Source organism: Alligator sinensis, unplaced genomic scaffold (genome assembly GCF_000455745.1).
Source record: "Alligator sinensis unplaced genomic scaffold, ASM45574v1 scaffold293_3, whole genome shotgun sequence".
Classification (NCBI taxonomy): domain Eukaryota; kingdom Metazoa; phylum Chordata; order Crocodylia; family Alligatoridae; genus Alligator; species Alligator sinensis.
Genome location: NW_005842604.1, coordinates 535,270 through 553,813, shown reverse-complemented (window position 1 = coordinate 553,813; position 18,544 = coordinate 535,270). Strand labels below are relative to the sequence as shown.

Here is an 18,544-nt window from a genome sequence, read left to right as displayed (position 1 = left end):
GTTAGTAAAATCAGGGAAAAAAACTTTAGGCATCAGTAAAAACAGTATGCAGCTGCAGCTTTATTGAAGCTCTCACAAACAGAGCACAGTAGTAGCACCTGGAGTGCAGCACCCTGCAGGGAGCGTTCTCTCAGATTTGTGCTGCTGCTGTGACCCAGGCTACCTATAATACTTCTGAGTTGCAGGTAGGCTTTTGGGAGCTCTGTGCTGAGACAGAGAGGTAGGGGAACCACCGAGGTAAAGACTGGAAGTAGACTACTGGAGGGCATCAAGGTGTAGGGTGCGGTCAGGGGCATTAGTGTGGGGGGGTCCCATGAGTAGGGGGGTCCTGGTGGTGTGGGGGCAGCATAGTGTAAAACCATAGCTGTAAGTTTGGTTGTAAGTAAAAAGCTTGTCAGTGAAAAAAATGTTCCTGGATTGGCAACCCTGCTGCCACAGAGGTGTTATGACTTGTGTTGTATCAGAGTTGACAGTGTAGTTTTGCTAAGAGGTTAGACCAGGGGTCAGCAACCCCTGGCGCGCACACCAGAGCATGGCATGCAAGGCATTGTGCTTGGCAGGCAGGTGGCATGGAGCTGGAGGAGCTGGGCATCCCCAAGGAGTATGGTGTGTTCAGCTGTATTGCCTCAGCCACGTGGGCCACAGAGCTGGATGTGCCATATGTCACTGCACTGGGGTTGGTGGGGCTGCAGCACACGTGATTAAGACAGAGTGGGAGCAGTGCAGCATGGGATCCCCCGCACACACCTGGGTCAGTGAAGTGGCATTACAGAGAATCAGGCTGCAGGGAACAAGGGTGGGGTGGGTGGAAGCTCCAGGTTAGTTGAGGTTTGTTGTGCTTCCCCCAGCCTCTTCCCTGCCATGCCCCCCGCCACAGTGGCATGCACCCCGCTGCTATGGCAAGGATTGGACCCCTTATGGCTCCTTGCTGTCTTCCAGCTCCTCAGCCAACATCTTTAAAGTCCAGGTTGTGGGGTTTTTGACATTTGGCACAAAATAGAATCATAGAAAGTTAGAGTTGAAGGGACCTCAGGAGGTCACCTAGTTCAACCCCCTGCTCAAATAAACCATCCCAGCCAAAAGCTTTGTCTAGCTGGGTTTTGAAAACCCTCAAGGATGGAGCTTTTCCACCACCAGCTTTTCCACCACCTCTCTGGGTAACCTGTTCCAGTGTTTTATTACCCTCCTAATGAGAAAATTCTTCCCAATATCTAACCTAAACTTCCCTTGCTTGAGACCATTGCTCCTTGTTCTCTCATCTGCCATCACTGAGAATAGCCTAGCTCCATCCTCTTGCAAACCTCCTTTCAGGTATTTGAAGACTACTATTAAGTCTCCTCTCAGTCTCCACTTCTCTAAACTAAATAAGCCCAATTCCCCACATCTTTCCTCATAAATCATGTCACCCAGCCCCCTCACCATTTGTGTTGCCCTGCACTAGACTCTCTCCAATTTGTCCACATCCTTTTTGTAGTGGGGGACCCAAAACTGAACACAGTATTCCAGATGTGGCCTCACCAGTGCTGAATAGAGGGGAATAATTACTTCCCTTGATCTACTGGCAACACACCTTCCAATGCAGTCCAGTATGCTGTTAGCCTTCTTGGTAACAAGGGCACACTGCTGGCTTATATTCAGTTTATTGTCCACTGTAACCCCCAGGTCCTTTTCTGCAGAGCTGCTGCCCAGCCAATTAGCCCCCAGCCTGTACTGGTGCATGGGATTCTTCCATCCTAAGTGCAGGACTGTGCACTTGTCCTTGTTGAACCTCATGAGATTTCTTTTTGCCCAATCCTCCAATTTGTCTAAGCTACTCTGAATCCTAACCCTACCCTCCAGCATTTCTACTATTTCCCCCTGGCCCGCCTTCCCCCCCACCCCCAGCTTGGTGTCATCTGCAGACTTGCTGAGGACGCATTCTATGCCATCTTCCAGGTCATTGGTGAAGACATTGAACAAAACTGGCCACAGGACCGACCCCTGAGGCACTCCACTTGATACTGGATGCCAACTAGACATCAAACCATTGATTACTACTCTCTGAGACTGATGCTCCAGCCAGTTTTCTATCCACCTTACAGACCATGCACTGAGCCCATACTTCCATAGCTTGCCTGTGAGAATGTTGTGGGAGACCGTATCAAAAGCCTTGCTAAAATCAAGGTACACCACATCCACTGGTCTCCCCGCATCCATAGAGCCAGTCACTTCATCATAGAAGGCAATCAGGTTGGTCAGGCATGACTTGCCTTTGGTGAATCCATGCTGACTCTTCCTAATCACCCTTGTCTTCTCCAAGTGCTTAAAAAAAAAGGATTCCTTAAGGATCTGCTCCATGATTTTTCCAGGGACTGAGGTGAGGCTGACTGGTCTGTAGTTCCCTGGATCCTCCTTTTTCCCTTTCTTAAATATGGGTACTATGTTTGTCCCTTTCCAGTCATTCGGGACCTCTCCTGATCACCATGAGTTTTCAAAGATGATGGCCAATGGCTCTGCAATCAAATCAGCCAACTCCCTCAGGTGCATCCAACCAGCACCCTCAGGTGCATCCCATCTGGCCCCATGGACTTTTACACATCCAGCTTTTCTAAGTAGTCCCTAACCTGTTCTTTCACCACTGAGGGCTGCTCACCTCCCCAAGCTGTGCTGCCTGGTGCAGCAGTCTGGGAGCTGCCCTTGCTTGTGAAGACGGAGGCAAAAAAGGCATTGAGCACTTCAGCCTTTTCTGCATCCTCTATCACAAAATGGTACCTACCAACCCCTGGGTTAGACAGTGGATTTGTGTAGGATGATTTGGATAGGGATGAGCCTGCCTCAGGCAGGGGTTTGAACTAGATGACCTATGCAAATTCCTTCCAGCTCTGCCTTGGCATGATTCTATGATTCCTGCATCAGCTATATTAAAATAGGAAGGGTTATGCAAACACTTTCTGAAGAGATGTACGTTATAGGTACCAAGTTTGGATTTGCAGTATGTTGAAACCCAACAGCTGCAACTGCGTAGGGAAGCAGAAAGGAAGACATTGGAATTCATTGAGCACAGCCAGAGCTGACCCTAGTGGGGTGCGGGCCCCCTTAACACTGCACAGGGCCTTGGGACCCTCACAAAGGGGGCAGTCTCTGTGCTGCTTCTATGGCGTGGGACTGAACTGCCAGCTCCAGGCGGGCCCCGCAGGAGGGGCTGTGGCCCCTCTGCCCGGCTCTGAGGGCCCCCCCCCCGAGCGCGGGGCCTGGGGTGGTCGCTCTGATTCGCCGTACCCTAGGGACGGCTCTGAGCACAGCTATAATATGCTCATGCTAACCCCCTTTCAGTCAGCAGACCAGGTTCCTGCACTCCGTGTGGTTGTCTAGGCTTGGGCCCACATCCAAAGTGCTCCAGTGCTTTGTCTTGAAGGTCACAAAGGCACAAGTTGGCGATTTGTGGGAAGAGAAAGTACTACTTCTTAGGCTTGCCTTAGACTTCAGTTTTGTTAACGGGGAGTTAGAAGCATTGAAAAATAACACATGCACACCAGCTGTATTAGCAGAAGTCCTGGTATGGCTGCTGTTATGCAGGCAAAAAGTATTTTTGCTGGTAAAGCTTTATCAGTAAAGCTGCATCTGCACTAAGTGGATTTGCTGGTGTAGCTCTACTGATATATCTGCACAGCAGAGGCCTTCACAGTCTGCAGGAGGAAAAGCAGAGTAATACGCTTATAGTACATAGAAATCCAAAAGCCAGCAGGCCTCAGAAACTGCCTCTATGACATCTCACATTCAGTACAATAGACCTCTAGTGTGCCACCTGTTTGTGCATACTGAGATCTGAAGTACAGAATCACAAGATTATTAGGCCTTATTATTTGTATGTTAGGAATTTAATCAACATATTTGAAGTTTTTTTTTATTGTATGCAAGTTCCCCATTTTGGGTGTTTGTCATATGCTTGGGTAGAGGTGGATTGCTAGGTACAGTATATTTTACCATAATTCCCTGTTGAAATGATCCGCTTTGTTCAAGCTTATTACTGGAAGTGGCTGGGAAAAGAAAAGAACACTTGCTTGAGAGCAGCAGAGTTAAAGGGAGCGTGGGGGGCGAAGGGAAAAGGAAGGGGGAGATTTTTAACGAACTTTTTTAAAAAGAACTCTCCGCTACTCTCTCCAACGTGCACAAAGGGCATGCATGCTTACCACAGGGGATTTATGTGAAATGACAGATTGTCTATGAACTCTCTGGCTAATATTTATTAACCTGTTGCATCTTGAGTGAGTGCTTTTTTTTTTTTTTTCTATTCCCATCAAGAAAGCCGGGTAGCTTTGGTTGTTTTGACATGACACTGTTCAAGTGAAAAGTCTCAGACTTCCTTCCATTAGTTTCAGCACATAGATGCCTACAGCTATGATTGTTTTCAACAGATAGTCCTTTCCCCTTGCAGTTGTAAGCGCTAAAAGTTGGATTATATCTGCTTGGATTTCTGCTTTCCCTTTCTACACTTCTGTTTTTGCCACAAGACATTAGGGGTTTTGCTCCCCCTTCATTTGTACATATCAATTTGCTCTTGTTTTTCTCACACTCTTAAGAAACTTTTTGAGCTGTCCTGAGTTCAGTGGCCAAATTCCATTGCATACTTTTAATTGCAAATTTTACTGTGGAATTCTTTTCTTGGTAAAAAGTTGGGTGAATTCTTTCGGAGTGGTTTTGTGGGCGTTTATAATTATCAGCCTCTTTGTTCTTTTCAAGTTCCATTTGCTTGCAAGCATCAAGCAGGGCCTTTTGTTCAGCTGGGAGAGGTCAACTTCTGCCTTTTGCTTCCATTTTGTGAGAAGGTGGGGAATAGAGTTTTCAGTGGAATTTTTGTTGTTGAATAAATTTTCCTCTCTGGCATTTTTTTCCCTACAGTGTTGTTGCTTGGTACCATCAGTACCATTGGTTTGTATCTTCCTCTTTAACCCTGCCCTTGTTGGCTATCTATTTGGTCTTCAAGCTTACTGCATTTGGATTTTGAAAATATTCTAATCCTGCAATGTAAAGATTAGCGAGAAGGATAAGCTGGTGACCAGCCATCAGCAAGGATGCTGGTAGTGCAGTTTGTTCACCCTGTGCTATCTTATCCTTCAAGGACGACAAAAAATAGTGGATCTGGTTTGTCAAGGATCAAAATCATTAAGCCCTCCAGCAGTTCCCCATGGCTGCAGTATCATTTACCTCTGAGAGGAGCTAGCTGATGGCAGAGCTGCCCACAGTTTGTGTTCTTTCCTTCTGTCTCACAGCAAATGCTGTCAAGTGAAGTCTGTCTGCAGGAGCCTCCTTGTCAAGTTGGGTCACTTCTAATAGCTATATCAGTCATGCTGCCATCAAGAGGGTTATTAGCCTTTCCACCACACATTTCTCTTTTCAGGCAGAAGGCCTTCATCTCTGTCTAAGCTATAAAATTCTTCCTAATCCCTCCCAAGTTTTCTTGTCTCTGCTTCTATCACTGCCAAGGCTTCTTGTTGCAAGACTCATCACTTCAGTTGAAAATAACTGAACTGCTCACAGACCCAAGGCATTCTTTCTGGCAAGAGCTGGGCCTAGCGTGTCTGCAGTGACCCCAAGGACCTTCCACCATGAACAGGAGTAGCTGATGCTGGAAATCGTTATCAGGATACCTGTCAGTAGGTTGGGCAAACTCTTATTTAAGAGATTATATTTCCCCAGTAATGCATGCCTTCATGACAGCTAGTCATCAGGATCCCAGTCCAGCCACACATCAACTTCTTAAAAGACTAAAATAAGACAGTGACCTGGAATTCAGTGAACTAAAGCTTAGCAAGGTTAAGCTAGTAAAGTGCCTTTAGGCATTTTGGAAGGAGGAATACAAATGAGAGGTGGTTGATTTGTGTAGATTCATAAATTAGCAGATTTAAACTTGTTGCTGTCTGCTGGAGAATGTTCCACTCTCTGCAAAGACATATTTTTAGTTCATCACTATTTTGCTGAGAAATTAAAATAACTCCTCCAACATGGCCTGTGGTCATTGCTTTTATCAGCCCTGGACAGCTACCATATTCAGTTTGCTGCTGCCATCCAGGCATGATAAATAACGAAATCTGTTCTCCGATCTCTGACTATCAATCTGGAAAAGAGTGTTCTGGCGTGTTGTACTCCTAGAAGCAGCTTGGCTGAGTTGTTGTGACAGCCAGACACATCCACATGCAAGAGGCCCAGGCACTTGCCATCAATCCCAGTGTTTTCTTCTGCTTCAAAGAACCAGCTTGCTGAATAATTTCTTCCCTCTCCTGTGGCAGACCTAATCATCCAAGACCTCAAAATGTTACACCCACTGCCATCCTCCTCTCCCCATGGCTGGCTTGTGTACTTACACAAGACGCATGAAAAACAAGTCATAAAAACTGCTGTGCTAAAACCATCAGCATCCCTTTGCCTGTCACAGCAGGGAAGTTCAACTCTCAGTGCACCTCTTAGTGCATGGTTGGCCACCATGAGAAAGAGAAGTGTGTCAGATTCTTCACAGCTTTTGTGGAGCCATGTATCTAGCTATGGTTTCTAGAGGTGCTTTGATCAGCCTTTAGCTCCAGTGGGAAATGAACTCCAGTAGTTTCCATGTCCCACTTCAGAATGGCTGCTAGTCCCCTTCTTTTGTTTTTCTGCAATAGTAACAGTGGGAAGTGATGTAGGTCATGTAGTTAGACTTTGATTCAGAGACCACTTCACTCCTTGACTGAGGCCTCCTTACATTTTGGCAGTACCTCAGATGAGCTTGGAGCTGCTTTTGTGTCCAGTCCTGGGCCCTTTAACATAGAAGAGTTTGAATGCTAAAATTTCTAAATGGAAATGCCTCCGGACAGCCAGAGGAGTCATTGCTTGGGACCAATGGATTCTTTGGTACAAGAAAGTGAACTTAGAGAAAAATGTTTGCCACATTTCCCATTAGCATGCAGATATGCTGCTGCCCAAGCAAGGCATCAAAGTGCCGAGTTAATTCAAAAACTGCCTTCAGCCGCCTGAACCAGATAAGGACAGCTGCTAGAAGGGAAAGGAACTTCATTTTTTTTCAAGTTTCTCAAAGGAGATTAAAATAGGATCACTCTTCCAAGTGCAGTATTTCACGGGGCTTAGAAATGTTACTTTCTCTGCTTACACACTTCTCTCTTTCAGTGAAAATTTGTCTAGACTTTTTAGGAAGCCGCATCAGTTAACTAAATCCTGTGAGAGTTGGGGGTTCTCCTGCTATCACCTATTAAACACCCTTAATAGGTCCAGTCCTGAATCCAGTTTGTTTTAAGGTACTCTCAGCAAGTATTTCTTTCCCTGACTACATCTGGACCTTTGAATTACAGGAAATGCCAAAATAAAGCATTTAGATACTATTTCTAAATAGTTAAAAATGTGTTTTGCTACAAAAAGATGTCATGATGACTTCTGTACCTCACTGCCACCCCCAAATCTTGGGAGCAGCTGCACTGTCTCAGGTGAGGTCTGCATGCCACAAAACCCCACCTGCAAGCTTTCTCCGGCTTACGGTGGAAAGGTCTGAAAAGGTAGAATTTTTAAAAATAAATAAATAATGCCCAGTGAAGTAGTATCAAGTGTCTCACCTGAAAGGTGTCATAAATCTGCTTTTCCCAGTGGATCGTTTCCATAAGTGCTGCATGAGGGAGATGCAGTTGACGAGAGGATGGGTAGTGGCCAGGATCCATTCAGAAACAGGCCTTTTCCATTGAGATGAAAGACACAGACATCTCCCAAATGCACTGTTTTTAGATGGACTTGAACGTGCTGTGTGTCCAGAGCCAGGGGAGGGCAAAGTATGTCTGGAAAAAAGAGGTGTTGAGGTGGTTTTGAGACTGATGAGCATAGTGGCCTTTTCCCTCTGATTTTCTTCTCTAGGTAAATTGGATCACAGAGCCAATCCATGTAACGTCTTTGAAAAATGTTTCTCTGCTCCAGGTTCAGTCACCAGTAGACTCAGCCACAATGTCACCAGTGGAAAGAACAGCTGCCTGGGTCCTGAATAATGGGCAGTATGAAGAAGTAGAGGAGGATACAGAACAAAATCAAGATGAAGCCAAGCATGCTGAGAAGGTAGATTTTAGTCTGCATGCATCTGCTTGATTGATTTCCTCAGACCTTGAGCTTCCACTGAGCTCCTGCCCCATAGTAGCATGTTGAACTGTACTAACTGTTATCAGGTATCACTGTGCCAAAATAAGGCTTTCAGATAGAGTTGTTTCCCTCTCCAGCGTTATCCCCCTCATTCCACTCCACAGGTAAGCCATTGCACCGTTTCTGACTTTGGGCCTACCAGGCTTCAAAACTAAATCAAGATGGATGCAAAATGCATTGGAAACCTTGTGACACACACCTGCAAATTAATGCCATATAGACTGATGCTTGCTGTTTGCTTCCATCATAAAATTAGTGCCACTTCAATGTTTTACATGATGTTTGCCTTTTGGTATTTTAAAGTAACACTATTGTTAGGGTATTCTAACATCTTCCTGTGTTTTGCTGTTTGCTTACATTCTCGATGATCATGAAGAGGAGCTCTGATTATTAGCCAGAGCATTGTGTAGTTCTGGTGCCCGCTGTGTCCTTTCACAGACATATGCAAATGTGAGCTCCTTGATCAGCAGCAGCCTTTCTGCTCTGTCTGCCTTCGGTTTCACTTGATCCAGTGCCACTTGTTTAAATTATGCTTTAACCTCTATATATTATGAGAGCTGTATTTTTTTTTTTTAAATATGACTAGAGAAATATTTTTTCCACTGAGAAAAGAGGCTCTTGTATTTTTTTGTCAAGTCTGTTCACAGCAGTGGTAGATGTTGCTCTCCAAATGCAAACTTACAGCTGCTACAATATGGACCCAATATAAAATGTAGAGTTTTAGGAATTATGACAGGCCTGTAAAGGCAGAGTGAAATATATAGAGGGCTAATTTCACTGCCATAGGGCAAATTATTAAAAAAAAAAAAATAGGTGGGGGAATAGAACTTGGGCCCTCAAGGGTTCTGTTTTGTATAGTAGGTTGCTGTGCTGTGCATTCACCTTAGTTATGTGACTTCAAGTCCTGATTAGGTCACAAGAGAGAAATGAGTTGCTTGTATCCCAGAATGATCTAGAGTTCGTGTGTGTTCACATCAGAAGATTTCTTACAGAAAGGTACAGATAGCTGCAGATTTTTGGGAGACTGTTGGGACTTGAATAGTTAGAAGTTAAGGGACTCAGAACTGAAATGCACTTGCAGAGTGGTTTGGGTACCCAGGAGTGGAACTGCAGTAATAATGCAGGGCAGTATGAAGATACTTGACTGTATAGGATCTGTCCACAACAGACCGATCAGTTACAATCCTTCCTGCTACTTCCTTCATTTTGGTGTTATTCAAGGAAAACAATGCATACTTGGCAAAAAAATATCTGACACTCCCTTTCCTTTGTTCCTATATCTTTTCCTTCCATGCAGTATGAGCAAGAGATAGCAAAGTTGAAGGAGCGTCTGAAGGTGTCAAGCCGTCGATTGGAGGAGTATGAGAGGCGCCTTCTGGTGCAGGAGCAGCAAATGCAGAAGCTACTGATGGAATACAAGGTGAGGCTGGAGGACAGTGAGGAGCGACTTCGCAGGCAACAGGAAGAGAAGGACAGCCAGATGAAGAGCATCATCAGCAGGTGAGAGGACAGGGCTCTTTTAAGAGATTTGTGTGCAAAACATGGCATCCCAACAGAGATGACAATAGGGACCCATAATTTTGCATGCAAGCAGCTTCTTTCCTCATGTATGCCCCATAACACCTCTGTGAGATTGTATCATCCCTGTCCCAGATGGAAAAACTGAGAGACAAACTAGTTCTTGATTGCATGGAAAGATGAGGGAAGGACCCAGCAGTACTGATTCAAATGTTTGCTGTACTCATTAGCTAATCCACACTATCTTGGAAAAGAAGTAGGAGGGCCTCCTTCTCAAGTGCAAACTCCTAACACTGGAATTAGCAGACCTCTCCTTGTTCAAAGCTGTTGGACTTTGCTTCTGTCTCATGGCAACAGTTGAATTTAACCAACTGATATTGACAGAAGAGAAAATAGGCTTTCCTTGGTGCTGCAGAGTTTTCCCATTACAAAGGTAGTAGTAATGGGAAGCCACCTTGTCGTAAGTGCTCTAAAACTATACTAAGATTTTTTTCTGATTCCTTCCTCCTTCCCATATCCTAGACTCATGGCAGTCGAAGAAGAACTGAAGAAGGATCATGCTGAGATGCAAGCAGTCATAGATGCAAAGCAGAAAATTATTGATGCGCAGGTAAGTACTTCTGGGTCTCCAAGAATGAAGCGTTTTCTCCGGAAACTACTATTCCCTATCCTTTCAGCCAGTCCAGCCCCCATGACAGAAATTAGATACTTCTCCACCTTACAGACTCATTCTGAAACCAACATCAACACATTCTTCTTGCCTATCTCATGGAGAGAATTCTGCTATTATCTAACAGATTTCAAAGCATTTAGCACTACTTTTTAAAACCTTCAAACCCACTGTATTACTGGGTTAATCAGGTCTTTTCAGATCATGCCTTACAGTAGGCAGACAAGGTTCTTTGGGTAAATCTGATATCTTTTATTAGACCAACTCAAATAGTTAGAAAAATTCTTCTTAGCAAGCTTTCGGGCACATACACCCTTCATCTGGCTGAAGAAGCACCTGCAGATGGTCTGTGCTCTTCCTGGATGGAGTGATAAGGCAGCCAGAGGCCAGTATGTATGCAAGAAAGCCAGTCAGTGAAAATGTAAATTGAGGTGGTCAGTAGGTAAGACAGATAAGTGGGGGGCGGGGGGGTGGGAATGAACGTAGCTGTAGTCAGTGGATGGGAGACAGGAGGGTTGGGGGGAAAGGAATGAGACTAGCTGGTAAAAAATGGAGGGTTTGCCTGGGGAGTCGGATGTTAGGCAGGTTATAATGTGTCATAAATCCAAAGTCTATATTTAGTCCCCTTTCATTCCCCCTCCCCTCGCACACACACCTGTCTCTCACCTACTGACCACCTCGGCTTACATTTTGACTGGCTTTCTTGCATATGTAGTGGCCTCTGACTGCTTTACCACTCCATCCAGGAAGAGCACAGACCATATGCAGATGCTTCCTCAGCCTGATGAAGGGTGTTTGTGCCCAAAAGTTTGCTAAGAAAAATTTTTCCAACTATTTGAGTTGGTCTAATAAAAGATATCAGATTTACCTAAAGAACCTTATTTGCTTATGTCCTTAGACCAACACGGTTACAACTTATACTGCCTTACAGTAGGAGCATTTTACTGGTATAGAAATAGCAAAGCTGCACTTTGTACCAATATAGTAAAACCATCCCCACCTGCACCCCCAACAAAACAAGCTATACTGGTTCTGTCAGTTTTGTCAGTGGATCAGTAAGAAAGAAGCAATCAATCTATGAAGCTATGCAGCGAGCTCTTGCAGTAGAGCACTGCCCGGTATGCTTCTAGTGCTTGGCATTTGACTTCAACTGACTGTGTCTGTAGTCAGTCCTAGAAAAATGCCTGCTGCGCCACAAAACGCAAGCGCTTGCCTTGGCTGATACGGGTTAGCTGTGGAACAAGTGGGTGATGCATGTAGATGTGTATAATGCAGTTCTGCTTCTCTGGTCTTTGGACGTACTGCTTGGAATTGGTTTGGCTTCCCTTCTTTATCTGTGCTCATTCAGGAGAAATGAAGCTTACACAATAAAATATACAATTGGTTTGATCTCTGCCTGCTGCATCGTGTTTGTGAGACTGTAATACTCCCCTTGCACTCAGAGCGTAGAAATCTTTCCTGCATCTCTGCTTTTTAATAGTTAATGTCACTTCCTGTTTATATTTTTTAAAGATGATACACATAACAGCAGTCTCCCAGGCAGTTTGAGTCCTTTCATTTCACACAAGCTTGGAAGTGCCAGAGGTCTTAGCTGCAGTAGGGATTTATCTACAGGTTTACAAAAGATAATGCATTAAATTGAGCCAGCTATGCCATGTTACAGGTGTGAGTGAGGGCATGGGTTAGCCATTTGTTGCCTTTCTGTATAGGCAACCATAACAAGACCTTTGAATTGTATGGCATGTTCTTCAGGAGTTCGTGTTTTGAGATTTGGAAAAGTTTTAGACTTTGAGAAGAAACATTTATATTTGCTGTCCTTTTGCACATTTTCTTATAGCTACTCTTTCAGTGATGGAGGCCTTACCAGCTGGAAAGTTTGGATCCAAGCCATCTATTCTGAACAAATCACTTGAGTAAAATATCTTAGTCCTTGCATTGTTTTACAGTTTCAAATATTTAGTCCTGTAAGATAAGAAGAACATCCTGCTGGAATTGCACTGCGCATAGTCCCATTTTAAAAGGATATGTCAGAATAGTGTAAGTCACCCTCTTGTGATGCAGCTCAAGTTGAAATCCTTTCTGTGTGAACTGATGCTAGAGAGAGGTGAGTTTGGAAAATATAGGAGGCTCATCCTTCACCCAGATGGAGAATTTTTACTGTCAGTTTAAGGTGGGGGTAGGAGGTGAATGAAATAGGCTGTGTTTTATACTTGAGTGTAGGCTCAGGATCTCACTCTTCCAAACTGATAGAGCTGAATCATGTCCAGAAGGCAGACTGTTAGATTTCAGAGGAAATATGATGTATTTTCTGAGTATCCCCTGCCAACTGTCTCTCAGTCATTCTTCTTAGAAGAGGCCATTTACTGGCTCTTATTTACTCAGCAGAAGGTTGCAATGATAAATGACCTGCAAAGTGGTGTGAACAGCCTTTATAGATGGTCTTTGAAAATAACAGAGAATCCCTTATGGACTGGGAACTTGCTTTGAGAATTTGGCTAAACATGATGTAGGAATGTGTGCTGGGCACAGAGGGTTGGGACACTGTAATAAATCCATAGAAATTGATTTGGGGGCAGGCAGGGATTGACTTCAGATTCAGGATGATTGGTTATGCTTGTGCAGAGAGCTTCCCCTTCATGTCTCTACACACCTGTACCAGTAGCCTCTCTTCCTCTGTGGCATACTGTGAATGTTTCTGAAGCAATATGATGGAAACCAGAGAAGTCTGATTCCTTGGTGTTACCAGGTGGAGGAAAGGGGATTGTTGGTTAATGAAAACTTGTTGGTTAATGAAAACTTGATCCCTCGTTGCTGAAGGGATGTAATGCTCCCAACAGGATGAATATATGTTTTTTGAGATCATCCTCAGCCATGCTGCAAGACACCTTTCATAGTAGTAAAATGAAGAAAAACATGGTTTCCCTTTAGATCCAATTGTTCTCTCTACCCAGAGCCCTCAACTCCCATGTGTGGAAAGCTGGCCTTAATTCTGCTACTTTGCCTCCTGCTCACTAAGTCCTCAAGAGTTGGGGAATGCTAAAGAAACAGCTCAAATCAGGTTTGGAAGAGTGAGTTCAAGCTCACAGAATCCTTACTGACTAATCAGTATCAGTAGCCATAATCCTTTCCATTTGTTGATGTGCTTTTGTGACCATTGTGGAAGGCCTTTTCTGGTCAATTGAGCAGAACGGGGACATGAGTGGGAGACTCAGGGCTCTGGTCACCAAAAACACAACTATCTGAGGATGCAGAGTTCCTTTGTAGAAAAAGGCCATCAAACTGATGGTTGGTTTTAAATTATGCATAGAAGGCAGATTATTCTCAGCACGTGATTTATTGGGAGGCCAGATATCTTTGTCTCTTGAGATCCATGGAAGATTAATTGATCCTGGCTTCTTGGGCTCATTTTGAGGGTGACAGTGAGTGCTAGGGAGTAGTGGTGACTTTGGCTTCTTGTTCTCAGTTACTTCACTACAGAATGCTTTGTAGGAATGACTTGCTTGTCCTGGGTTTTAGGATGTGGCATCCATTATTAAGCTGTGCACAGTGATAGCCTCGTTGTTAAACTGAGTATGCACTTTTCTCAAATTGTTCCTATGTAATGTTAGTGAGTTGTGAATCCAAAGCCTCTTATCCATGCTTCCCAGACTGAGAAAAGAGAGGTCTGGATGTTGGTAACTTTCCCTGAGAATGGCGGAGCTACGGAGTGTGCTAGCTTTATTCCTATTGCAAGTGACGTCTCCGCTGTGTTAAATTACAGGTCATAAATGGGGATGAGATAATTCAAACAGGCAAGTAAACCCAATCAGTTCTCTAGCTGAGCAGTACCCAGCCCTGGCCAAGTGCACTGACCTCCTACACATTCCAGCTCCTACCACTCCCCACACTGAATTCATATACATTAGACATATGTGTACCTGTTTGGATGGCATTTTCCTTTGAGCGAGGAGGACGCATCTCCTGACCAAGCTCAGGCCTTCAAGATAAATTTTTCAGTTGTAGCTGTTTAATTGCTCTATAACTTTAGGTATTGAACATGCTCAGTCAGTGCCAGGGAACACCCCAGCCTTCCATTTTTTACCTCTTTATATGCCCAAATTCTCTGATCAGAAACTTCTAATTCTACAAATAAGGTAGGAGAGTGTCAGTCAGAAGAGGACATAATGCCCCAAGAAATAGATCTCTGCTAAGGCCATGTGTTTTTCTTTTTCCATTTTGGCATGGGAGGAAAGGCCAAGAGTTAGTCACAGATCCTGCCCTCTCCATTTTAACCAGGAATATGGGTATGATAGAACCATATGGGTGGTTGTCCTGACCATGCACAGGGCTGTTAGACACACAACACTTAAACTCTGCTTTGCTTCGGGTTTCCCTGTCTTTATTTACCTGGGGAAACCCCCTAGGAAGAACCAACAGACTCCCTTTTTGCGTATGTACCATATAGCTGACATGCTGGGAACCAAACCACATGGGGCTGTGGTAGCACAGATGTCTCCTGAGCAATGTGTCTGAATTATCCCTTAATGTTTGTGCCTTGTGTACATCATTTTTCCTTCCCTTGGTTCTCAGTGGATTGGGGTGGGCTGGATAGAGCCCCTGCATTCAGCTTTAAAAAAAAAAAAAAAGAACCATAAAACCTAGGTCTTTCTTCTTTAAAAAAGAATAACCAACCAGCTGGCAGCACTGAGAGCATGCGTACCTGCTGCAGGGCCTGTTGTTGCTTTGTAGAAAGGCCAAGAGTTAGTCACAGATCCTGCCCTCTCCATTTTAACCAGGAATATGGGTATGATAGAACCATATGGGTGGTTGTCCTGACCATGCACAGGGCTGTTAGACACACAACACTTAAACTCTGCTTTGCTTCGGGTTTCCCTGTCTTTATTTACCTGGGGAAACCCCCTAGGAAGAACCAACAGACTCCCTTTTTGCGTATGTACCATATAGCTGACATGCTGGGAACCAAACCACATGGGGCTGTGGTAGCACAGATGTCTCCTGAGCAATGTGTCTGAATTATCCCTTAATGTTTGTGCCTTGTGTACATCATTTTTCCTTCCCTTGGTTCTCAGTGGATTGGGGTGGGCTGGATAGAGCCCCTGCATTCAGCTTTAAAAAAAAAAAAAAGAACCATAAAACCTAGGTCTTTCTTCTTTAAAAAAGAATAACCAACCAGCTGGCAGCACTGAGAGCATGCGTACCTGCTGCAGGGCCTGTTGTTGCTTTGTACGGCTGCATTCTTAAAAGGTAAAGGACAAAATTGCAAGCTGCTTGTACCTGAAGTCCCTTGGCTTGGATCCCCCTCAACCACAGCATCCCACTACAGACAGTGCATTTTAGGTGTATTTTTCTATTTATTTAGTGCATTCACTTATCCTTTAGTTTCTATTTTCTTCATAAAGTGGAGGCTAGCACTTTCTGGGCCAGAAGAATTAAAACCAGAATGACAGAACCTTTGATTTCTGTGGAGTCCTGGAGCAACTCTGAGCTGGAATGGGTCTAGGAGCAGTGTCTTTCAATGTTTGTTTCTTGTGTTTTTGTTGATGGCATCTCCCTCACTCACCCACGTTTCCCTCTTACCCCTCACCCCAAATAACCCTTTAGTTTTAGCTTTTGGCTGCTTCTTTCCTATGTTGCTGCTGCATCCCTGCCCCTGCTGGTGACTGCAGGCTGCCATTATTTGCCATTTTAATTTCAGCCATCCTGTGAGTTCATTCTGTGTACTCTCCATGCAGTCTTCAGATGAAGACAGTGGCCCTCAGGTGCCACCTGCACTTTCTGCTACAAAATGAAACTTCCCAGCACTTATTTTTCTTGTGCCTGTTTCTGTTTTCCAAAGTTACCAAAAAAAACCTCCCAAACAAACAAAGCCAAAAAGCTCTGCACCTTCATCTGTTTCAGGAGAGGGTGCTTTGGTGAAAATGCTGAAATGCAACCAAGTATAATACTAATAAGTGTAATGCAGAGAAACTAGAGAGACCAAACTGGGGAGCAATGCATCTGTGGTGAGCTGGGGAAACAGTAGTGCAAGAAAACAGAAAGAGGCAAAGACATCCTATTTTACTGGAGAATGTTGGTAATGTTGGCTCTGTCTAAAAAGCTTCTGAAGACTTGAGCGCAGCCTTAGGCTATGAAAGTTCCTGACAAAGAAAAGGTTAAAGAAGTGCTTTGCTAGGTAGAATGGCTCTGATTTGTGGTGTTTTTGTTACAGGAGAAACGGATTGTGTCCCTGGACTCAGCCAACACTCGGCTGATGAGTGCCCTGACGCAGGTCAAGGAGCGCTACAGCATGCAGTTCCGCAATGGCATCTCCCCCACCAACCCCACCAAGCTTTCCATCACGGAGAATGGTGAATTCAAAAACAGCAGCTGCTAACCGGGTGGATGCTTCTGGCCATCTCCTCGGGGCAGAGCAGGAAGAAGCAGACTGAAGAAACCTGAATGCAGACCCCCGTTGATTTACAGAATGCTGCTAAAAGAAAAACTGTCAAGTGGGGTAGAAAAGCCTACCTTTCAGACTAGGAGAATAGGGCTCCAAGGGCCAGGGCCCTCAGGATTGCTGTGTATATACGTAAGGAGCCTGTTCCAGGCCACGTGTACAGAGAACGTCGCTGTAATATACCAAAAGGAAGTGAATACTGTAGATTGTTTTTAATTATTGCAATTTTTATTATTATTTTCCTCTTGTTGAAAGCACTGCAGTCCTCAGAGGGGGAGGAGGGGAATGTGTGTGTGTGGTGTGGCAGAGAAAGAAAAAACGAGAGATGAGCAGTGGGTTATTTTGACGCTGTACATATCAGGCTGACTGATACAAGCACATGGAGTGAAGTGAAATACTAGTTAAATGAATGTATGAGATGTTCTGTTTTAACCCCCTCCTTCCTGGTCCTTATTTAACCAACTTCAAACTCCACACCCAGCCTCTTGCAAGAGGGTTGGATCCTGTTGGCTTCTGTCTGCTCTTGCTAGGATATGGACAAAAAGCTGTTTCAAAGTCTCTTTGAAAGCTCTAGTTAGAAACTGGAGCAAGAAGCCTGTTTCTTTACACCTACCCAAAGCCAGGCTTCCCGTCCAAGAGACAAAGGGAATTTGCAGTTTTAAAGGTAGGATTTTTTTTTTACCCAAATTATAGTAAGGTTTGACTTTTTTCCTTTTTTTTTTTTTTTAGAGTTTACGGAACTGTAAATACTTGCGTTTTCAAACTTTGGTCCAATTCCCAGCATATGTGCAGCCCATTGTCTCAGTACAGTAGCACTCTAGATCAGTTACCCACACTCTACTAGGAACAATCAGGTTAGTACTCCAGGGAAAGGGCTAACCAAAGGGCAGCCATGCCCTGTGCAATAGATCTGTGAACGCAGAGTGAAACTTTTCTAGTTTATTTTTGTACCTTTTTGTCTTGTTCAATTTCACTGTTCTATCCACAGGGTTATCAGACTTAGCTCCACCAAGATGGTTTCTGCATGTTTGCTAATATTTCCATGCCCCAATGGAAATTGACTGTTATTATTTAAGTCCTGACCTTATCCACTTTTTCTCACAAGTGAATTTTAACTGATTCTCAGTTTCCCCTGTAATGTTTGGTTTGTTTCTCACACGAGCAGACTTTTACAGGATGTACCTGAATACCTAAAATTAAATAATGAGCTCATTGTTGGGAGGAAGATAGTGACATTTCACACACTGTAAAAGACCAACAGTAAGATGCGCAGTGTTGCCAGTTCTCATGGTTTTACCAAATGTCTCTTTAATATTCGTTGAGTCTCATAAAGCCCCAGCTTCTGGAGTCAAGTGATGTATGAGAATCTCTCCCCTTCCACTTTATAAAAAAAAATGTTAAGTTGCTGGCTCTTGTTAGTGTTGAAAAGCATGAGAATGTGAACCTTAAAGGTTTAAATCAGGAAGCAAATAAAGAGAATCCAAAGCTAGTTCAAATTAGAAATAGAGGCAAATACTTTTTTAACAGGGACTATTAGAACAAACCCAAGGAATGATAGGCAGTGCCATGCATTGATGTCTTCAGGTCAACACTAAATGCCTTTCTGGAATATATGCATCAAATTTGCTTTCCTGATTTACAGATATGCTTTAATCAAATCAAAGGTAGTGGGGCTCAGTGCAGATGGTAACTGGGTGGTGGCCTGTTACAAAGAGGTCAGGCTAGATGATCTCAAATCATTTCTTCTTGCCTATAAACTCTGATGGCACATCCCT

General features: G+C 44.1%; 1 protein-coding gene across 1 annotated transcript in view; it reads left to right on the top strand.

Annotated features, from left to right (window-relative positions):
• Positions 1-18,538, top strand: part of RASAL2 (RAS protein activator like 2) — a 178,876-nt gene extending 160,338 nt beyond the window's left edge. Inside the window, exons 15-18 of the mRNA XM_025214769.1 lie at positions 7,930-8,064; positions 9,443-9,645; positions 10,186-10,273; positions 16,542-18,538. Of these exons, the coding sequence (XP_025070554.1) occupies positions 7,930-8,064; positions 9,443-9,645; positions 10,186-10,273; positions 16,542-16,706 (591 nt within the window). The 3' untranslated portion in view covers positions 16,707-18,538. The remainder of the gene's footprint in view (positions 1-7,929; positions 8,065-9,442; positions 9,646-10,185; positions 10,274-16,541) is intronic.
• Positions 18,539-18,544: the final 6 nt, after the last annotated feature.